Below are 21,623 nucleotides of genomic sequence, written 5' to 3' on the forward strand. Positions count from 1 at the left end.
TTGACAAGTGTCCCAACAATTTTGTCCAGGATTGTGGCTCTAGACGGCCGATTCGAATGCAGCCTCAGCAGATTTTAGTGCCCAGAAGCTTGGTGATAAAAGTTGTCCCAAGCAATGAACAATTAATAAATCTAGATGGCTGGTCCCTGGTACAAACAACACTCGTTCACCGAAAGTAGTGTCAACCGTATCCGGAACGAAGTCCAACCGAGCAATCGTATACACGATGCAGGGCACGGAGTAATTTTCGTCAAAAAGGTGGCATGTTTCGCACGGTGCGGCAGCAAATTAATCACGGGAAGTAATTTCATCTGCCATCAAGCCGAAATCAGGGGGCAGGGGTCTGGGTTAAGACGCGGGTTGGATGGAAGCGCACGCTCAGCGGGGTCAATATCGAGGCTCAAATCGGCAGCCATTTCCATCAAATTTATATAAACCGAAACTTCGACGTGCATACATGACTATTACGGCGCCAATCTGTTTGGACAAGTCAAGAGGGAGCATTACTGAGGCATTTCAGAAATACTAAACCAGATTTCTCTCCCACACACATAAAATTTACCTGTTATGAGTTCTTTCGAAAGGAACGGTGTAGTTTTCGTTATTCCTTTGGTCAAAAAGTCGGTTCAACGCTTTTGAGGGCGATTATTAAGAAATCTGTTCTGTGAACGCTTTGGATTTGAAACGATCTCACTGGAAATGCAACTTGACAGAAACGCATGTTGCTTATCTGCGCGAATGCTGTTAAGGCGAAGCATGCAATGATGAGTTTTTTACAGAAAAAATAACCAAACCACACTAGCTTTTCCTAAAATGTCACAACGCGGGTTTGAAGCTCTCTAACTTACTGAACGAGCTATTCGCAGAAACAGGGAACAGAGAAGAGCTATTCAGAAGCGAATCGCAATCGCACGTATGAATAAATAACTCGGTAGTTATAAGGGTAAAGTAATAAGCATTTTCTGTTTAACGACAAGCAATTTATCCAAATCCTATTACACTCCCACACCTGCCGTGTACAAATGGAATGCTCCATTGTTTCCCACCCTTTCCATCAAATCAGGCGGACTGGTAGGACGGCTTCCTTACGCCGAGCCATTTTCTATGCCCGCTCCCGCGGACCGATTTCAATTCAATTGAACAACAGTTTACGATTGAATCTGCACAAAAATGGTATTGGTTATTCCTTTCAAATAACGTTCGGCTGAATACAAGAAAACTGACCGAAGCGAGACCAGAACCCGCCAAACTCTGATGCAAATATGGCTTTGATAAACCCCAAAGTGCATTTAAACCCCATTAGATTTTGTGAAGATTTTTCAGTCACGAAAAACGTCTCATAGAAAATGACACAGGCAAAATGTACTCCGCGTTAACCGAACAAAATAAGCACAGCTAAGAACTTGGCGTTTCGGAATTATAATCAGCACCTTTCGCCTGAAATCTCAAACCTGTGAGGAAGCAAATATATTCTCCTATCTCTTTTAAACCATCTTCTTCGATCGCGAAACCTGACTCTCTTTGTCTGAGACATCGACCCGTACGAAGCCTCAAGAAGCTGCACCGGCGCAGCCGTGGCAGCCTGGCCGGCACCGGGAAAAACTCGGTCAGTCGACCCCCTCGGCACTCTCTCGCGACTCGCTATTGTTGGTCGAGCGCCCCGCGGTCTGACAGCAACACCCACTCTCTCGCCCATAAATCATATAAAATATCGGCCGATATTAAAATGCGGACGCGTTGTATGAAGAGGTGCAGTCCTCCGCTCTCGCCCGTCATTCGTAAAGGATTAACTCGACCACTTATTTTTAATTTTCGGAAACGTTAAAGATGTAAAGCTTATCTGCTCTGAGCGCAACAAAAGAGGGCGTATTTTGGGTACTCTCGCCTAAGCGTGCGTTTATAATGGAGCTCAATGGCGCGTTTGACGCCGAGCACGCCGAGTACGCGCAAAGAATGTATGGTCTCTGCGTACACGCAGAACGCGTGCAAGAACCCGCTTGGAAAATTTACCACCATCTGTCTTTCTTTTGCCGCTCGTAGGTGCACTTCGACTCGGTGCGGTTAATAATTATGTTATGACAGAAAAGGCAATTAATAATGTATTATACAACTTCTAAGAACGCATTTCTGAAAAATCAGCGTATCCCTAGGTTACTTATTACAGTATTCACTTTTAAAAATATACGCCGATCAAATTCGTGATGACAAGGACTTTTTACTGGTTGAAATGTTGCTGGTGATTTTACGAACGGTTTGTGGGTGATGATTTCGAAATACTGAGGTAAATCAACTTGACAAAAAAAAGGAAGAAAATCCTACAAGGACGGTAAAACAACGTCCTACGAAAGCTTTCCCGCAATGGCAATTTGATGCTGTTGGTTGCACCCATGACGAACTGGATTGTCGAAAGAAACAGCATCCGTGCACGCGAAGTACATGTCATTGGGAATTATGATCAGGGAATGAAAAACACAACGAGGGTGTCTCTTTAAGTTAGCAAAAAGGGGGGGTGGTGGGAGGGTCGCGGGCTGACCGACCGCCTTCTGAATTCGGGGGAAAAAGTATGAGACCCTGATGACTAGGGCACTTTCTGGATTTAGGAATTCAACCTGCAACTGATCCAAAGCGCCACGATCAATCTCTCGTGGATTGAAGGAATCTCTCCAGGGATGGGGAATCTCATTTCTTTCTGACAAACGTGATATATCCGGGCAGAAAATGCGGGTCTGGGAGACTCGGGGAAGCTTGCAGAAAGAATGAAATTCACTCCTTTTCTCGACTGAAGATAGTTTGGAGTGAAGGCTTCCTCGGTGAACGAAAAAAGAAATTCTATCTCAGCAAAATGTGAATTTTCCCTGGAACTGACTTGACTCCGGCAAATAGGATCATGATTCAAACACCGATATTGCCTCCCGGAAAATAAATAACCCCACAGGGTACGTGAAATACATATTATTGAAAATGGAGATTTCAGGACTATTAAGATTTTAGAAAATGGTTTGGCTATGAGTAAGGCTTCGAGGGAAGGCCACCTTGTATTTACCAATTAAAAATATATACATTTTGAAATCTTCTTAAGACGTCAGAAAAGGTTTAATCAAAGTGCCCCACACAAAAATTCGGTGGATGCACTGTCAGAGCAAATGGGATACACGCACGCTGGCACTGGACACTGTAATAAAAACGCCATGATCCACATAACCGTGCTCTTCGGAAGTACAGATCAATTCTGCGGATGTCGTGCACGGTTGTAAATAAAAGGGGAGAAATAAGATTCGATTTACGATGGATGCTTCACTCGACTGAGCTCCTCTTTGTCAGGCAAATATTACTCATGAAAAAGCCACTTCTAATTTGTTACCAACACGTAGGAATAACAGGAAAGACGGGTACAATATCCTCGACTTCGAATTATCATTCCATCTCGTCTAGGCCGAGTGCAAATCTAACGCCAAATTGCAAACGCTCCCGCGAATGTCGTCTCGTATTCCACGGCGTCGTGCTTCTTTCTCTTTGGTGTATCGTATTGGACGAGGCGACACGACCGTATATCAAACAAAAGGGGCAATCGTTACCGGACACGCGTGGACCGGGTTCACGGGAAGGTTAATGCTATCCACCGGGGCTGAACCGAGAGACAGTCGGCCCCGGTCAACGGAGCGATCAGCTCGCTGTCGCCTGGGACTCCATATAGCCTACCCGGGTCGGCTAACCTAAATAGACAACCTAAGAAAATCCACTCACACTTGATGAATCGTCCTGCTATTAAATTCGGACAAAAACCTCGCATTTATTTCCCAAAAATGCAGATTTCAAATAACGACCAAAGAGGTCCATCAACAATCAACGACAAAACAATTTCAGTGGCCATTGGGGTTAATTGGTTTAAATTGATGATTAATACCAATAGTTTAAAAATCATTGATAATGATGTGAGAAATAACTCCCAGTGTAGTGAAAAATTGAAGCTGTTGGATGATATTTTAGTCTAAACACGGCCGATTCAAGATCCAGTACATTAGTGGTCTACGATAACATCTCAACTGTATCTTTGATACATGTATATCAGAGAGGGGGGGGGTTGAGACGGGAGAGAGAAACTGCTGTAGCAGAGTGGTTATCGACTGGAGTTGTGCAAAGCTTAAATGAAGACCCTTATCAACGTTTCGGTCCCTGAAGGGTCCCTCTCACATTGGCAAAAAAAGGGTCATGTTGGGAAAGATCATGTTTGAGTTCGAAACTCGGGGCTTCTCTAGCATTGTGCGTGAATGTATACACATACCTTACCATGGCAACAAGCCGGAGAGATCGAAATGCAAGCTGATGATGTTAATCGTGCGCCAGATGGCCCCTGAACATGACCATTTTACTTTTGTCTTTTGTTTTTTTCCCCGCCAACAGCGTGAGTTACGAGCCCGTTGCGGCTTCAGGGCTCTGCCAAAGCAACTTAATGTACACGTACCGTGCATAATTACGCAAAGCCGCGTATTTGACCGAGGCGAGGTGGGCACATTACAGGGAGCCATTCATCATCCAAACGAGGCATGGGGGCCATTTCGTCACACCTTGCCGCGGTCAATTATAAAGCTCCAGCTTGTAAATGATGCGAAGACACAGATGCGAGAGAGGAAAGAGCAGAACTTGGAAACTCTGACCGGGAAACGCCGCACGAACATCACTGTATCCAGCGCAAAAAAACAATCTACTTCTCATGTGCGGGGGTGCTGCATCACATCACGATGTGCTAATAGACTGCAATTCTTGTGTCGGCCATCTTGAATTCAAAGCGAGGTTAACTCTTCATTTTGGAACCTCAGAGTAAAAAAAGCCGCAAGGACATATACGCTCTTTAAATATTCATGCCAATTTTCGTGATGAATTATATCTGAAATATTTAAAGCCACATCAAATTAAAAAAAAAATTGAAAGTGAGGCTTGGAACCCATACTAATTTGGCACAACCCCATTTAACAAATTATTTTAAACGCGACAGATTCAGGAAACACGATTCAAAATTGCTTCCCTGTTGAATGTTTACTATGTGTATACACAGCAGGCTGGTGTTCATTTAACACACTCGGTGTCCACACGACAATAGAGGACTGGTGCTGCTCTGCATTGACACCCGCGAGTTTTGGATTTACACCAATAGAGCACCCCTTTTATTACAGAGCACAGAATATGATGACTGAACTGATAATTTCCATAGATGTCATCATACATCATCTTCTTCCTGATCAAACACCAAACTCGACATTCACTCGCCTGGTCACATTTCCGCTTCTCTTTAACATTAAAAATACACACAAAAAACCCCCAAAACTGGCTCCTCTTCACCCTTTTCAACAGACACAAACAGGAGAAGTCAAGATTTAGTCTCAAGGTCTTTATTCACAAACTCCCCACAAATTTATTCTTCTCTGAAATCAGTACCAGACTACAATTGTGTTCTGCTTCATAACGGAGACATATTTTTCCTTTCATTGTCGTTCCAATTTCAGATAAAATATATAAAACTGAAATCGTAAAGTGTACTTTTAATTAAATTCAAATTTTGGACAGGAAGTTTTCTTCATTAAGTCGCAGTTGAGATTTCAGGTAAAGACAATTTTACTGGTACAGTTTGGGAATGAAAAGACGACCTATTTGAAATATTCTAGCCCCTATTTCATCAATAATGAATCAATGTCGAGTGACTTTTGAAATTATCCTTTTTTTTTCATTCATTCGACAGGAGATTTGCGAAATTAATTTTGGAGTGTAAAAAGTAAGACACATTTCCAGCTAAAACTGCAATGCTTAGGCCTAAGTGACTTTGAGACCTTTTGTTAAAAAAACAGAAGAAATCCAACGGTGATACGATGCAGGTTTTTAAATGATCTTCGCGTAGCGAGAGCATGTCACACATGAAAAAAATCTCCGCAAGAAGAGACTTACGGTGGTTGAACAGTCCCACGATGGTTGGCGAGTTAAAAAGCCCGTATCTTTGAGGTTGAAGAACCTGCACGGCAACACACGTCATTATGATCTTACCGCAATTTTCTTGAGCCTGAAGGCCCAGAGTGCGTTACCTTTTTTTCTGACGGTATGATAAACCCGGGATAGGACAACATTCCGCGCCAAAGTGCTTTCGAAGTCTCCGGGGCTATCGCATGGCCTCCGCAATGCGACCTAAAAAGAAGCGCCGGCCTGCTTCAACCTTGAATCCGAGAGGCCTGTTCGGGACTTTAAAAAATGCCGAGATCTTCGATTCCCTCGGCCGGCGACATGATGAAACCGCTCAGGTTTGTTCGGATTAATAAAAGACAATTTAAATGAACGGCATCAGCATCGGATGATATCAAATAATTTTTTTTGCTCTTTTATATATAGTGTCGGTAATCGAAGAAGTTCCTTGTTCTTATTAAAACAATCTTGCCAAAGTTGGACAGGTGGGAAAAATATAATCAGGGGCCAATTTCACAGAACTGCTTAAGCACAAAATTTGCTTAAGCAGGAAAAAACTTTGCTTAATAAACAAATATTGCCAGCTCAAACTCTATCTGATTGTTATGCAAACCAAAAACAAAACAAAAAAAAAAAGAAAAAAAGAAAAAAAAAACCCAAAACAGCTAAATACAATTCCAAAGCAATATACTTCACATGGAGTTTTGGCTGGTTACCGGATTTATCAAGTAAGGTTTTCTCGCGCTTAAGCAAACTTTGTGCTTAAGCAGCTCTATGAAATTGGCCCCTTTAAAATCGACAACAAAAATGATTTAAGGCCAAACAACTATGATCCGACTGGACCAATCTGCGGCTATATTCGAGCCCATTACAGTTCCAGTCACAGGCACTGCCTGTGGGAAAAGGAAGCCGGGGTGGCAGCAAAAAACGACGGAGGATAAAGCGGAGTTAAGGGAGCGGGTGCCCTCCAAAAAGCAAGATGGACACTGAGGCAACGAAGACACTCCCTGCCAGGATGAATCCATCCGAAGGAGCGGGGGGTTCCTCCGCACTTAGGGGGTGGTGCTCACCCTGAGAAGCGGGCTGCATGGTCCGACTCGATTGAGTCTTCCCGGTGGCACCCGACCTGAACAGAGTCTAGTGCCTCCCAAACGAGGTTAGTGATGGGAAGAGGAGCGGCGCCGCGGTAAGGCCGCCCCCCCAAAAAAATATGGTGCGAGTTCTGTCGTTGAGGGAAGACAGAGCCACGCTTGTGAAGTCTTCGGGAAAAAATGCACGGCCTACCGCCCCTGTAACCTAGACAAAAGTGTCTGAGACTCGGAGTCCTTTGTCGGCGTGAGGAAGAACTTGCAGTGTCCAGGAGAACTAGTTCAGTCGGTAGACGCAACACGTTTGTCTTTAGCCACAGCTCAATTTAAATAACTTATGGCGTGGCTTTAGACGACACGACGAACTCGTGAGAGCGTGGAAAAGACTTGTAATGGTCTCGATTACTGAACGAATGCTGAACGGGTTCTATTTCAGTACACGTAGAGTTACACGATGAAGAGGCACTGGGCCCGTTTTGTCACACGCTGAGAATAAAGACACTGGCAAAACTCGAGCTTTGGTGATTATTCATGCTTTGCAAATCACATTTTTCTCCTGACTTCGAGTTCGTACCTGTGGTTCATATCAGATCCGCACTTTTCCTATCCCGGTTATCACAAGGGTGTTGGAGAAATCATCTCTCTTTCAAGGATAACTTGGACAGCATTTGATTTGGTTTGCTGTGATTAAAGATGTCAGAAAGAAGAGGCAGTGAACCGAAGCTTTGAGGTTTTGAGTCGAACTAACTTGGAGTCTAATACACTTAAGATGGCACCTGTCACGTAGGCCCAAAAAACAAACCAAAAAAAAAAAACCTGATTCCACATCTTGCTAAAGGATAGAAACTAACACCCGACATTTTAGACCCGAGCCCCCTGGGCGTGTTCCAAGTTTCTTTTTTTGGGGGGGGGAGTACGGGTAAGACTACCTGTCCACCCGTCTCTGGTGTCTAGCGCGCCTTCAGCAGGCGACAATTAAGTAAGATGCACTCTGGGCGCTCTCCTCCCCGCCTCAAATCCCGAGGATTTGAGATGCTCTGTTTAAAGTGCCATTCCTTCAACCGCCCCCCCCAAAAGCCCACCAAGCGTGGTGCGCCGGCGTCATTCAAGCAGTTCAACACCCTTCTTATCATAAATAAAGAAAAGAGGCATGCGTTGTGCTCCCTCGCGCCAACCTTGAACCAGATATCAAGTGATGGAGTTCCACTCTCGGTTTTCGTCTGGGTTATTGCTACCCTTTCCCCGGTTTTTTTCTTTTTTTTTAACTCCCTTTTCGTTTCCCAAACAAGCTCTTCCCAGGTTTTCCGAGGAGGCCTGAGATCGATTACGAGTATTTCCTTTAAAAAAAAATTGAAAAACTTGGTTCAAGAGGATTTGGCTGCGATGGCATTTGGACTTCTCTGTGCCCGGAATTAAGGGTGGATAAAGAAAGGTGTTTGCGAAGCAGTTGGGAGGTATCTATGGCACAGATTGTGTATCTTCCAACCATGGGGGAAGTTGAGAAATTCACTCTCAAATGTTTGAGAGCGACACCAACACAGTTCTAGCGTGGCAGACTGACGTCAGTCGACGCCAGCTATTTTTTTCTTCAATGGGACCTGACATTTAACCATTTCAATGGTACAATTTACGGAGGATTCAACGGACAAATAACACCAGCGACAACAATCATTGCTTGAGTTCCAACGAGAAATTAGTCGGAACAAAGATAACTTACACTGGAAAGCAAATGTGAAACTATATTTTGTGATGTCTTGCCAGATGGTTTAATGTTGTTTTCTCTCCATACAGCAGTGTCAAATGTTTTACAGTTGGTTCACTTGGAGTGACGGGCTCATGTTTGGTGAAAGTGAAATAAACTGACTCTCCCGGTATCAATAACTGGTTTTTGTTTTGCTGTCGCCCTGATAAAACCCAAGTCACTCCGAAGTCTTTGACACTGTGCGTGCATCGTGGATGGGCCTCAATATTTTGGGCCTAAAGTCTAATTTCAAGAATGAACAAGACGGTGTGTAAAACACAGCGAAAATGAGGTTTGATATGAGCGTGGACATACAGGTTATAATTCACAGGTTAATCACTTTTTTGGGGGGGTACACCCTCCAGCTAAATGCAAATTACACCGTTCTCTGATATCCTCTACAACAAACCAATTAATAACAGACTAATCCTCTCAAAGATCCTATTCACGTATTCAGATAACCGTACTCTTTAGAGCATCCGCTCCTAACGGCTTGAAATGAGTCTACTGCATCATATATCCCATCATGCCCTGGGTCACCTGACTCATGAGCAGTGAAGGGGTGTATGTAATGCCCCGATTGCTTGACGACCACACTGGCTGATGACCTTTTACCTTTGCCGTGCTCCTTTTTTTCCCCCTCTCCATCAGCTCTTGACTCATATCATGTCCCGACGTTTGGCTTTCGAAGAAGAAAGAATCGGGCAAATCACATGATCTGCAGGAACCAAACAAACCAAATCAATCCTAATTAAATGCAAGATAAAATAATAAAGTTTTGGGAGCAATATGTACAAAAAAATTCCCCTCAAACTCTTGAAAACATAGCTTGTTTTGATATGCCGGTTATCTACTGGATATCAACAGGATGTATCTCAGGGTTATATTCCTTGCCAACAGTGATCTGATGCCAGTGTGTTCCTGGTTCGCGTCAAGGGCATCGGGTAAAGAATACACTCACAGACAAATGGTAATTACAAATAAACATGACAAAAAGGAAATTTTATGGGGACGGTTTTCTGGATGGCCTTGGTGGACCACGATTGAAGAGGCAAGTGTGTCATTGGCTCTACTGATTTTCTTTTGATGAAAGATGTAGGATACTGATAAGACTCTCAAGTACAGAGTCTCCATCTCGGTCTAGTACCGAGAAGGGTGTGTGTGTGAGTTTGTTTCTGCATTCAATTGAGGACCCTGAACACTAGAGGACAGTAAGGTCCCCGATTGACAACTGTGTACAAAACATATGGGTGATCTTCTAAAAAAGTTGAAGTACAAACAAAAGAGGAACAATAGGGGGTCCCCAGTTGCAGGCAAATACACACTTGGGTGGGTGTGGGGGGGTAGCCAGGGTGACAAAGCAATGATTTAGACCTGACAATACAGTGAACAAGTTTTCCATGCACACTAGGACATGGGCCCTGCTTGTGGGTTTGTCAGAGGGTAAAAGAAGAACAACAAAACTGTGACTACTGAGGGTTTGCTTTGGAAAAAAGAAACTAGTGCCGCGTCTGGGATCACTGGCAAAACCACTGATGAAATGGACTCCTGGTTTAGGGTCATGGGTCATTCTACAGATCTGGGTCAATTTTTTCCGCTCCCATTACACAATTATGGCATATGATGTCGTAAGCTTAGAACGCATTCTTGAATTTCCAAGAGTGATTAAGTAACGCAAATTATCTACCAGAGAAATTTTAAAAAAAAGTTGAAGTCAATTACAATGATCATCCCTTGTCAAATTACACAGGTCCAGTGTAACAGGGACAGATATGTCACACTTTGGACCCCACTTTATAGAATGACCTAACTGAAGTGGCTCTCAGGTTTAACGGCCTGCTAATCTTGGGTGTCTGTTCACAAGCAGGATACTTTACTGCAACTGACTGCCAACCCTTTTTTGCTACTGAATGAATTTGCGACCAAACGTGATGACAGTGAAGGTAGTGAACAATTTTCTAATGGAATAACCACTTTCTACAAGTCAGGTTCTAATGTCACTAATAACAGGAATCTTCATTACCAAAAATGCTTTTGTCACATGTCACGGGAACATCAGCACACAAGGACACTTCTAATTAAAATGAAAGTTGAGGCCTGACCTGACAAAACAACTTTATATTTGGAAGGTCAAGTCAACACGGATGTACATATCTGTTACGAGAGTCTGTCTGGTTTCAAGTAACTTTGTCCTCGCTCCAGACCAACCCAAAACAGTGTCACTGTACACACCCTTTCAGTTTCAAATGCTGAATCATTAGAAAGGAGATGAAGAACGATCATGAGACACTACTTTAGAAAGTTCCTCGCTTGCTGTATTTGACTAGACTTAACAGGTGCTCATTATTGGTGCTGTGATTGGCTTGTGACTGGTTTGTGGTTGACTTGTGATTGGCTAGTGACTGACTTGTGATTAGCTTGCGATTGACTTGTGGTTGGCTGGTGAGTGTCTTGTGATTGGCTGATGGTTGGTTAGTGAGTGGTTTGTGATTGGTTTGCGATTAACTTGTGACTAGCTTGTGATTGGTCTGTGACTTGCTTGCGATTGGCTTGCGATTGACTTGTGATTAGCTTTCGATTGACCTGTGATTGACTTCTGATTGCCTTGCCATTGACCTGTGATTGGCTAGTGATTGGCTTTTGATTAACCTGCTACAGGCCTTTGATTTACTTGTGATTTGACTTCTTATAAGCTTGCAATGGACTTCAACTACAACTCTAGCTGAGAAAACAAGAAAATTTTCTTTCATGGGACCTACAACTGTGGGTATAGGACTCAGGAGACAATTTTTCCCAATGGAGGGTGATGTCTCATTCAAAGCAGTTTCAGTGTTCGGTTTCCTTCCACTATGAAGAGCCAAAAATGCCTCTCTCATCTCACACTTTTCCCCACCCACAACCCTGTTTAGTAGGAAGTGGGTCTAGCACAGTTCCAATTTTTATGATTCAAGGCTAGGAACTGTCTGTGTAAAGACTGCGGGAAAAACACAACCTTTTTTGCTGACTAACTTTTTCTAATGGAGCCCAACCAATCAGGGTAATTCCCGCCAGCAGTTTTGACCGCAAGGTTTCTCCACCAGAAAAAAAGGCAAACAAACAACTCCAAATGTGGGCAAACGGCACTGGGACAGTGACCAGACCGACAAGAAATCCACGCCAAATCATGGAAAGGAAATCACACGCTCAGGAAACATTAGCAATGCAGGAAACAATATAAAAACAGAAAGCCACACGTGGGCCGGGGTGTTGCGGGGGCTGGCCCAGTCTGTCGACCAGGCCCCGGTGAGGACTGCGAAACCAGGGTGAACTGCTGATCATAACATGAAAGGGACGACCACGCGTTGGTTTGGCCAGGAAAGAGGTATATACAGTACTCAGAAAGAGAGGGTAAAAATAGAATTTGAATCTGGGAGTGGAGCAATGATCAGACAATGGTTTGGTATCGCTTCAAACTCTTAGAGCAGATGGGCAAACTCATCAGCCTGGCGGTGGTGAAAAGGAACGCAAATTCACTTCAATGACGTACAGGATGTAAATGTTTGTATTTTTGTCCGCACCTCCTGCAAATGCATTGGTTCTGTAAAAGAGTGATGAAAGAAAGAGACAAAAAACAAAACAGAACACAAACTAAAAAAACAACCCTGCACTGAAAATATGATCACAAATGAAACTAAAGCACTGACTGAAATTGCTCTTGTGGGGAATTTTTTTTTCAAAGACTGGATTCTGAAACTTCTTCATCTGCTTTGGAAAAGACGGCAATCTGCTCAATAGACAAACATGACGACTGACAGACAGACAGGAAACTGAGAAACAAGAAGAAAAAATGTGAACCCTATGGAGGTAGCTTCAGTCTGGCACCATTGAAGGCACACTCCGTCTCCCTTTCTATTTATTGATGTCAAACAAGACAACGCCAGATAATTCAGTTTATTAACACTGATACTTTGTCAGAGACGGGATGATGTGAAGGTCGGACCATAATCCTTCTGAGCCACAGATTACCTGAAAAGGATTCTACAAGCCCCCCTCCTTACCGGCAGTAGGCCTAGAAGCTGTCTCCTTCTGACCATGTTTTGCCTGGTCAAAAACAAACCAACGCTTATGTGTAAATGGCTCTGATCACATTGGCAAGGTTCATGTAGTGTAGGGTGCATGTGTTCCCCGACACCATCAAGGGCTGGGCTTGTGGGGAGAAGTTACCAGGTTTTGTCAAGGACGGGTGGGGCAAAATTAAAAGCAGGCTTGATGGGAAAGGTCTGTCGGTGGTGGGGATATTTTGGGGTTGGGGATTGATTGACCAGGAGAGAGGAGGTCAGGTGAGGGAGGAAATGGGATAGCTTGGGACATGAAGGAAAAATCAAGAGACAATGAGGCCATCTTTTGAGACAGAATTCATGGTGCGATGAATGTTATCCACTTCAGGCTTCAATATATGGTCAGGGACCAGCAACAACAAGGTAAGGGAAAGGAGACTGTGGTTTGGTGTGAGGTGCATACGACAACAGGAGGGTGGGGCTAGGGTGCAAGGGAGCAGTCACATAGGGAGAAAAGACTGTTAGACTTCTGATCATTCATGGCAAATCTTTTACTTTGTTGAAAATATGGGAGCATATCAGAAAAGCAGCCTGTGGGACACTCATGCGCACTTACAAGATGACAATGGGTTTAATAAGCATTTCCCTAAGAGAAGTCCAAACGTGTCTCTTTGTCATGAGGTTCTCTTTTCCCTAACATCAAACTCTTAAAGTGAGCCATCCTGTCCATCTTCCAGTTGAACAAAAAGATTAATAAGTTATTGATGGAAGGTTTTGACTCCATCAGGATCCAGAGAAACTGTGCTGCATGTGATCTGGAATGTTTTGAGAGGGATGAAAAACTTCACAAAATATCAACCACAAGCTTTAGCACATCGGTCATCGGGAGTATGAGCAGCCAGACACCAGGAACTCATTATGGACAAGCAGGATTAAGTCAATATCAAAGGCAGCTATAAAATTCTCTTCCAATCAACACTGAAATTGTCCCCTCCCCCCCCCGTTAATAAAACTCGGGTAATAAAAGCAAGCCGTATACATAAGCAGGGTACTCATTCCCGAGTGGCAAGTATGTTATCTAGCTATCCCAGCTTACCCTGGCGCCAAGCTACTCCATCAGATTATGGGCAGTTTAATATACCAATCCATTCCAATTAACACCAAAACTTGAGCCAAAATGTGGGCATTTTGGGGGGGAGCGGCAGACACCATTGTGCATCTTTATGATGGAATGGCAAACCTTGTTCCCAGCAGTTGATTTCGACCACAGTCTCAATGCTGGCTGCGGCAGCGTTATATATATTTATAAACACTGTATCTAACTTGACATCTCATTTAACTTTGCATCATGTGTCTCATCCAACTTTACATTCCTCTGGACACGAAAGAGCAACCTACCCCAGGCCAAGTTGACCATCAATAACAAGCCAAGACCGTGAGGCTGACTGAGTGGCCTTGCAATGCCTCCAGTTTACCTCCAAGTACCCAAGACTCATCCCACCCTGACCAACGACAACGATGCCGACCACAAGACCAGCTGCTGTAACAAGTTATCAACTGCATGGAATGGCAACATTCAGCTGATCAAAAACACTATTATTCACCCTGACAGAGAGCTGGGAGCCAGGCTAGAGAGGTGTGTCTCCGTCAGTCTACACAGTACAAGCAGGTCAGGGTTGCTTGAGTGAACCCCACCCCCCCTCCTTTCAACTCATAGGCCGCCGAGGGTTCATGACAATATGTTTTACGCCAGGCGCCGAGGTCTTCAAATTCAACGACAGGAGCAAGGTCACTGAGATTCACGGGAGGATGTCGATGACGGCGGCAAACATACTTGGGGGGGATTAACTGTTTTATGCGGTGGCTCGGGCAACTTCAGATAGCCAGGCTTTGGGATGCCAGCAGCCAGTAATTATTTGAGGATGTCAGAATTCAGGGACACGCAGAGTGCGTTGAGCCTCGTGCTTGAGGCAATTGGGTGTGTATTCCTCGGTGACGCTCATTCAACGGTGAATCCAGAACCCTTTTGTTTTGTAGGGGAAAGGGCAAAATTGGTTGGGAAAATTCAAAGTTTATTTCAGCTTTTATGGCCTTTCTCATGGATGGGGCTAAATTTGGGTGCTTTTAAAATGCTTTTGGAAGGAAAGAAAGTAAAAATTCCACCATTCACTTATTTCCCTATTACTTTTTTTAATCAAAAATCAAAATTTGCTCAGGTGGTAGGGGTGTGGGGGCTTGCCCCCCACTGGTCCCCCTGGATCCCCCAGTGTGCTAACTACTTGGAGACGGGAGGGACAAGCCTAATTTCCGTCCCTTCGCTTGGCAAACTGGTGACGAGACAAGGGACAACAAAATGGCGTAACACTGTAAGTTGGATTACATCTTCAACTGCAAAGCTTCGCAACTTGATATTGGCTGTAGGGGCTCTTCATACGCCGGGGGGAGGGGAAAAGCAGCTTGTACTCTTTGTTGAAAACAGTCAGGAAAGCGGGGGGGAGCTAAATGGAAGAAAAAAGGCAGCACAATGACAAAGTCTGCTTCCAGTCTCGTGGCTCTACAAAGAAATGCACTGTCTGCATCAAATCAGAAAGGTTATATATCACTGGACAAACCACCACCCACCTTGCTTTGCCCGAGCCACACCCACCCCACGCCCCGAGAGTGACTGACAAGCGTGTCTCAACTTTGGAAGGGAAGAAAACTAGCATTTCTTTGTATGTTAATACCATCCGAAGGTTAACCTGGTGGAAATATCATTAACATCAACATGCAAAACAGATTGAATTTTCTGTGATGGGACGGTGCTCTTGCAAGCAATTCACGTAGTAATCAATGAATACATCATCTGCATTTTCAGCATTATGTCTCCATCACATTTATTCAATATAGCAGTGGTTCGCTGAACTTTTTTGGCTCCATCTGTGAGAGAGACAAACCACGGGCATATGTGTGGCTGGATTAAAATATAACACGACTGCTGAAACTCAAGGTCTGGTCATGCACACTTGGTTGTATCCAAGGTTGTGTTGGGGAAAAAAAAAAAAAAGACCGTCCTTTGTAATTGATGGCATAAAAAAGTTGGCCTTGAGAGGGCTATCGTTTAAACGGCACCCAACCAGAACATAGACTAACAACTTCATTTCGTTTGTGTCCTCTTCTGGCTTTGGGTATTTTGATTTGGCGATTGTTGTCGTGATGCCCGGCAGGGAATCAAACATGAAATAGCTACCTGGCATGCCCAAAACAGTCAAGGGCACGCAGTTCATTAGCAAACACTTCGCGTGCAAACTGCAAAGGTTCTTTTGATTAATCAATTAGCTGTGAAACAGCCACAAGATGGATAGTCATTCTGGTAGCAGATGACGCTCCACAGAGACACAATTTTTTGGGTCACATTTTCAATTGTTACTCAGATATACATGACAATGGACATTCGGCAGCATTAATATCCCCCAAAATAAGACTTGTGCGGTGATGTGGTATTCAGACAGGCAACAATTCCTATTTCTCTTTGTTTTCTTGCTATAGCCTAAGCCACTTTCCATCCCATGTTCTTTTATTTTGCATAGTTTGCGACTGTTCTTTCTCTTTCGTTTTTTTTTTAAAGTTGACAAAAATTCCATCTCCAATGGCATGAATTAATAAACCCCAGCAAACTTAAGAGGAGAAGCCTGCACTTGTGAGTGCAGAGTTGTGGGTTCGAGTCCCACTCGAGCGAGCTTGTGTTTATAAGCATACGTCATCGGTGAAGGGGGGAAACATGCACTGTGTTATTAAAATCTCTCCTGTGTAATTGTTGATCTGGACGCGTCCAACCGCCAAAATTGCCGCAGGGTTAAATGAGTCAATAATCAGGGCTAACTTTCTTTGACGTTAATGATTTCTGGGGATACAATCCAGTTCCCTTCTCCAAAATAAAAAAAAGAGCCCAGCTGCATTTGGGCAAAGTTTGTTTCCAAACCTCATCAGAATGACATAACCAGAGGGTTAGTTGGCCCAGCCTTACCGTGCTCTTCACTGCTAACTTTCTCTTCCCTCAAGAAAGTTTCGAGTCCCCTCAAAAAATGAGAGCAATTCACTGAAAAAAAAACAGCCCTCAGAAAGGACCCAGGCATTTTACACATTTGCATGCACCTCACGTACTTGCTGAATACATGTACAAGGCTGAATCCAACTCCTATTATGCGCCCCATGATAAAATATGCACGTCATTGGGATTGTATTGCAGCTCTGTTGTCCTTGCATTTTATTTGCCACATGTTGATGAAAAAGTTCTGATCCTCAGTCTTTATGAATGATATGTGCAGGTGAACTACACGTAGAAAAAAAAAGGATGCTTGAAATAATCCTAATATGGGGTGCCCCAAACAGGTTGGGTCACACATGAAACACAGGCCCGCCAAACTTCGGATTGCAGCCTGTTTTTAGGGGTTGGTGGCTGGATGAAAACTTCCGTTCAACGCTTTCTCTCTTTTCATCTGAACTGTCCCACAACACAACAAATTGTCATGAACAATTCCACTCCAAGCACAGAACAGTGGCCGGGGGGGGGAGAAGTATTGACAACATCAAGGTCAGCGGCTAAGAAAAATACAAAAACTGTCTGCAGAGCAGCAGACAGGGGAGATCGCATGCAGGGGCGGCCATCAGCAGTCTGTAAAAAAAAAGAGAATACTGCTTCATCTGGGGGGTGGGGAGGTCAACGACCGCAAGCACAGCATCCGAGGCATTACCCAGCATTGTGTGGTTGGCACAACCATCTCAGATGAACGGACGGCTAATTGCAGGCGACGTGGCAGTGCACTGTTATCCGCAGGTGGCAGACCGATTGCGAAGGATTTGTTAACAACGACAAGCAAGAAAAAAAAAAATCCTTGATTTAGCTCTTCAAGAGGCTCTGAAATAGTGCAAATTCATTACCGGAGGAGTTTTTGATCACGGTGATAAAAGCTCACATTGAAGTTAAAAAAAAAAAAATTAGGAAAACAATAGAGTATACATGTAGCAAGCTAGCTGAGTTTCTGGCGGTTACTGTCGGACAAAGACTTCATAGCCATGTACGATGAGGGGGAGAAGGCATCACCACATTACTTAGGGGCAAAATTACTGTCCAGAAATAATTCCTAGTCGAGCAGGCGCTGCGGGTCACTTAAGTGCACGCGTCCTCATGTGAACTCCTCGGATGACGTAAAGGCAATGTTGCATCGGTGTACATCAACTGAGACAACCAAAGTTTCAACATATGACTGAACTTTTACAGCTCGAAAAACAGAAAAAAAAAGTATTTGCGTGACTCATGTCACGATTGCAAGTCCATGTACCAGTGACAATAGTGAAGAGTATACGAAGTTCACTTCTCTGATCACGAGAGTGCGATGGTAGTGAATTTGGCACGCCGATAGATGACAGGGAATGCATGAGTGATGCATGAGACGTGAAGTTTATAGCCAAAAGTTGGGGCTATGTTACCGCAACAGGCAATGCTGGAAGCAAGCAAAGTGTATCGTCAACAAGAGCTTTGGGAGAATAGTTCTTTCTTCTGTAAACAGTTATGGGGGTCTGCTCGGGTATTGTACCGTCGGCAGGCCTTCAAGCTCTATGAATAGGTGGGGTCTTCAAACTGTGGGTAAAACGTACAAAGGATCAATGAAACCCAGGTGAGCACTTTAACTACATGTATTATGTCACAGTGCAATGGCCTCAAGCGGCTACGACAAATGTCACTATGAGCCTCCAGCCAGCCGTATCCATGGAAATGCTTCGGTTGCTCACGGTGGCGTATGAAAGTTGCCTCCCTACTGATGTGTTGGCGATTTTTTTTTGAGAATTGGAAAGTACCAAATCTAGAGACAGTACCACCGCCTTTGAGATGGAAGGGGGGGTTCTTGAGTAGTTAAAACTGCATTCGTTTGTAGAAGAAAATCTCTGTGCTGCCCCCACGAATTCAATACAGGTTCCTCCATCCTGCAACACCGTTTTTAGAAATTAAATGTCTCACTTCATTCATTTCAACAAAGAAGGACTGCCAAGATCAAAATACACACTGAGAACACTTGAAAACAAGTCATGGGTCAAAACTGATGTGGAGGTGGGGACAGTGGTAGTAATGAGCAACAGTGAGACAGAGAGAGAAAGAGGTCTTTCTGGGTCGCGTAAATGTCATCGGGAAGGTCACGTAGGCCATGCCAATTAACTGTGCAGGGGAAATTGTTTAACAAGCAATCAGTTGTCGTTACACGAGCCGGTTGCTTGATACGCGTACCGTCAGAGGCGTGGACAGTCTGATCGGAGCAGCATTCAGGCTTGCTTGATATTTTGTCAGAGACAAAAAAAAGAATTTATTTCGGGAGAATACACTACAAATAGAACACTTTAAATTGATGGTACCTCTTTGAGATTCAAAGTGAGTAAATCCTTCAAGAAACTTATACCTCACAATTTCGACCACTTCTAACATAGAGTTACCAGTATCTTGCATACAGGGGCCAATTTCACAGAGCTGCTTAAGCACAAAATTTGCTTTAGCGGTAAAAAATCTTTGCTGAATAAACAAAGATTACCAGCTCAAATTCTATCTGATTGTCATGCTAACCAAACAACAGCTAAATACCATCCCCAAACACTACACATCACATGGAGTTTTTGCTGGTAACCTGATTTATCAAGTAAGGTTTTTTTTCGCACTTAAGCAAATTTTGTGCTTAAGCAGCTCTATGAAATTGGCCCCAGGTTTGATTATTTATAAGCTATCGCAGGTATCACCATATAACAAGTCTCAAATAAGCATACGTACAAGTATATTAAGTGACATTTTGACTTTTTTTTTTGCAGGCACATTGGGAGGGTATGAGGCAATCTGGTTTCTCTGAAGGGTTGGGGGAGAACGGGCTCGCTGGGCACGCATCACTCACCTATATCTGGTACTTGCGAATAATTCCATCCCGGCAAGCGGTGTAGAGTGTGTTTCCGTGGCAGCAGAGGGCGTAGATGGGGTCACAGTCAGAGCCGGTCAACTCTAGCCAGTCGTCGGTCTCTAGGTCCAGGAGGAAGCAGGAGCCATCGGCTGGGAGAGGATAGACGGAAAAAAGAGTCAAATCATGAGACGGCGGGGGAGGGAGGTATCCTCACATGCTCTATTCCAGGGAGGGGGGGGAAGACTGTGTGGAAGAACTTTAGATGGGAGGCGAGCTAGAGAGCTGCCTCAGTTCGTTTTTTGTGGGGTTTGGAGGGGAATCTGTCACAGGCTCTGCACCCAAATTAGATCAACTTGTCCACTAATGTCAATTACAACTTGTGAAATGAATTTTAAAAACTTCTTCTCAATGTGACGGTTAATGACAATGACAATTAAAACCCTAACCCACCTCAATCCTCCAAAATCCTCTGGTGGTTTTGGAGGATTCTGGAGGATTCAGGACGAATGCTGATTTAAAAGCTAGAGGATTTTGAAGGATTGAGGTTGAATGGTGAATGGAGCACTAAAACTCAGTCACATAGTGGTGCATACCGTCACACATTATGTACTGTCATTTACAATATACCTAAGGACAGTGTGTTCCATTGTTCATTACTGCTGGTCATAAATGACACAATCCTCAACTGCAGTGTTCAAACAAAGGCACATATCTGCTTTGCTTATTACAAAATTAAAGCAGTTAGCCAATTCTGCAATTCTGCTGTGTGTGTTGTGGACTATGTGCGTGCGGGGCGTGCATATGGTTTGTCGTGTAGTCTTTCTTCGTGCGTTGTTTTGGTGCTTAAACTAGTCTCCTCCAGCTCCTTGCTCTTGAGCAACTATCCATTTCGCCGTGGGCGCCTTGATCAAAGGCTACGCTAATTTTAACTTCCAAGTTTTACCAACATAGAGGCATTCCCCTCAGTCAAAAAAAAAAAAAAACAGGTACCAAAAATTCTGTCAATGTTTGGGACCCGTTCACACTTTTTTTTTCTTTTCACTGAGAACATTTTATTTATTTGATTAGCAAAATTATCCACTCAGCAGATTGAATAAAGCAAGGCACCGGAACCAAATTGGAGCCGGCGGTCCTGACATTTATTGTGTCACCGGCAACAGGGTCTTCTAAGCTAATTTCAAGAGGGTTCAAGTCAGAACTGTTGAGGCTGGGTTAGTCAGGAACTACAAGCCATGAACTGGAATTTGTTTGTTTTTTTAATGCAAACCCGCAGCACAAATTCTCCAGAGTAGAATCTGTGCTCGCTAGCTCGACATTTGGTTCAATTACAATAGCTCTGTTTTAGCAGCATGCCTGAAATTAGCAGTTTTCCCTTCCTGTATGCATGTAGATGTGACTGCACTATACCGGTAGGTCGTTTACAATTACGGCAAAAAACTCCTTACTTTGTCCTGTCTGACTAAAAGTTCAAAGCACACAGTTTGAATGAACCTAATGGGTAAAATTTCTCTGTGAACTGCCAAATTAAACATACCTCTTGGGGAGAAAATTCCTTGCAATAGGCTGGAGATTTAACAGGCGAGTGGTTCGACTTTTGACTTTTTTGTGGGAACAAAAAAATCATGTCACATCGGTGAATTGAAAATGGAAAAAAAAAAGTGATCTTCCAAATAGAATTGCCCAAAGTGCTTGCTTAAAAAGTTCCCTGCAATCTTTCGTAAAGAAAATATGTTGCGAACGTGACATGAAGTTTAGCCCATTATCACCAAAATCCCCAATAGCAAGACTGTTCCCGTTTTCGAAACCTTTCATCCTTGCAATGTCTAGGGGGCTATTTGCTTGCTTTCCAAAACAACGGAATTGTTGAACGATTTCCCCCAAACAGATCCAACTCTTA

General features: G+C 43.7%; 1 protein-coding gene and 1 long non-coding RNA gene across 2 annotated transcripts in view; one reads left to right on the top strand and one right to left on the bottom strand.

Annotated features, from left to right (window-relative positions):
* Window positions 1-8,766: 8,766 nt before the first annotated feature.
* LOC110978898 (proteasomal ATPase-associated factor 1-like) overlaps window positions 8,767-21,623 on the bottom strand; it is a 50,354-nt gene continuing 37,497 nt past the window's right edge. The window contains exons 10-11 of the mRNA XM_022234232.2: window positions 19,724-19,875; window positions 8,767-9,493 (exon numbers count right to left, since the gene is read on the bottom strand). Of these exons, the coding sequence (XP_022089924.1) occupies window positions 19,724-19,875 (152 nt within the window). The 3' untranslated portion in view covers window positions 8,767-9,493. The remainder of the gene's footprint in view (window positions 9,494-19,723; window positions 19,876-21,623) is intronic.
* Window positions 14,372-19,743, top strand: LOC147796714 (uncharacterized). Its single transcript, XR_015427817.1, has 3 exons — window positions 14,372-14,821; window positions 15,029-15,178; window positions 19,644-19,743. It is a non-coding gene; the product is annotated as an uncharacterized LOC147796714 (long non-coding RNA).

The sequence above is a fragment of the Acanthaster planci genome, linkage group LG15 (genome assembly GCF_054643075.1).
Source record: "Acanthaster planci isolate LZ-2023a linkage group LG15, COTS_SCS, whole genome shotgun sequence".
In the NCBI taxonomy this organism is placed as follows: domain Eukaryota; kingdom Metazoa; phylum Echinodermata; class Asteroidea; order Valvatida; family Acanthasteridae; genus Acanthaster; species Acanthaster planci.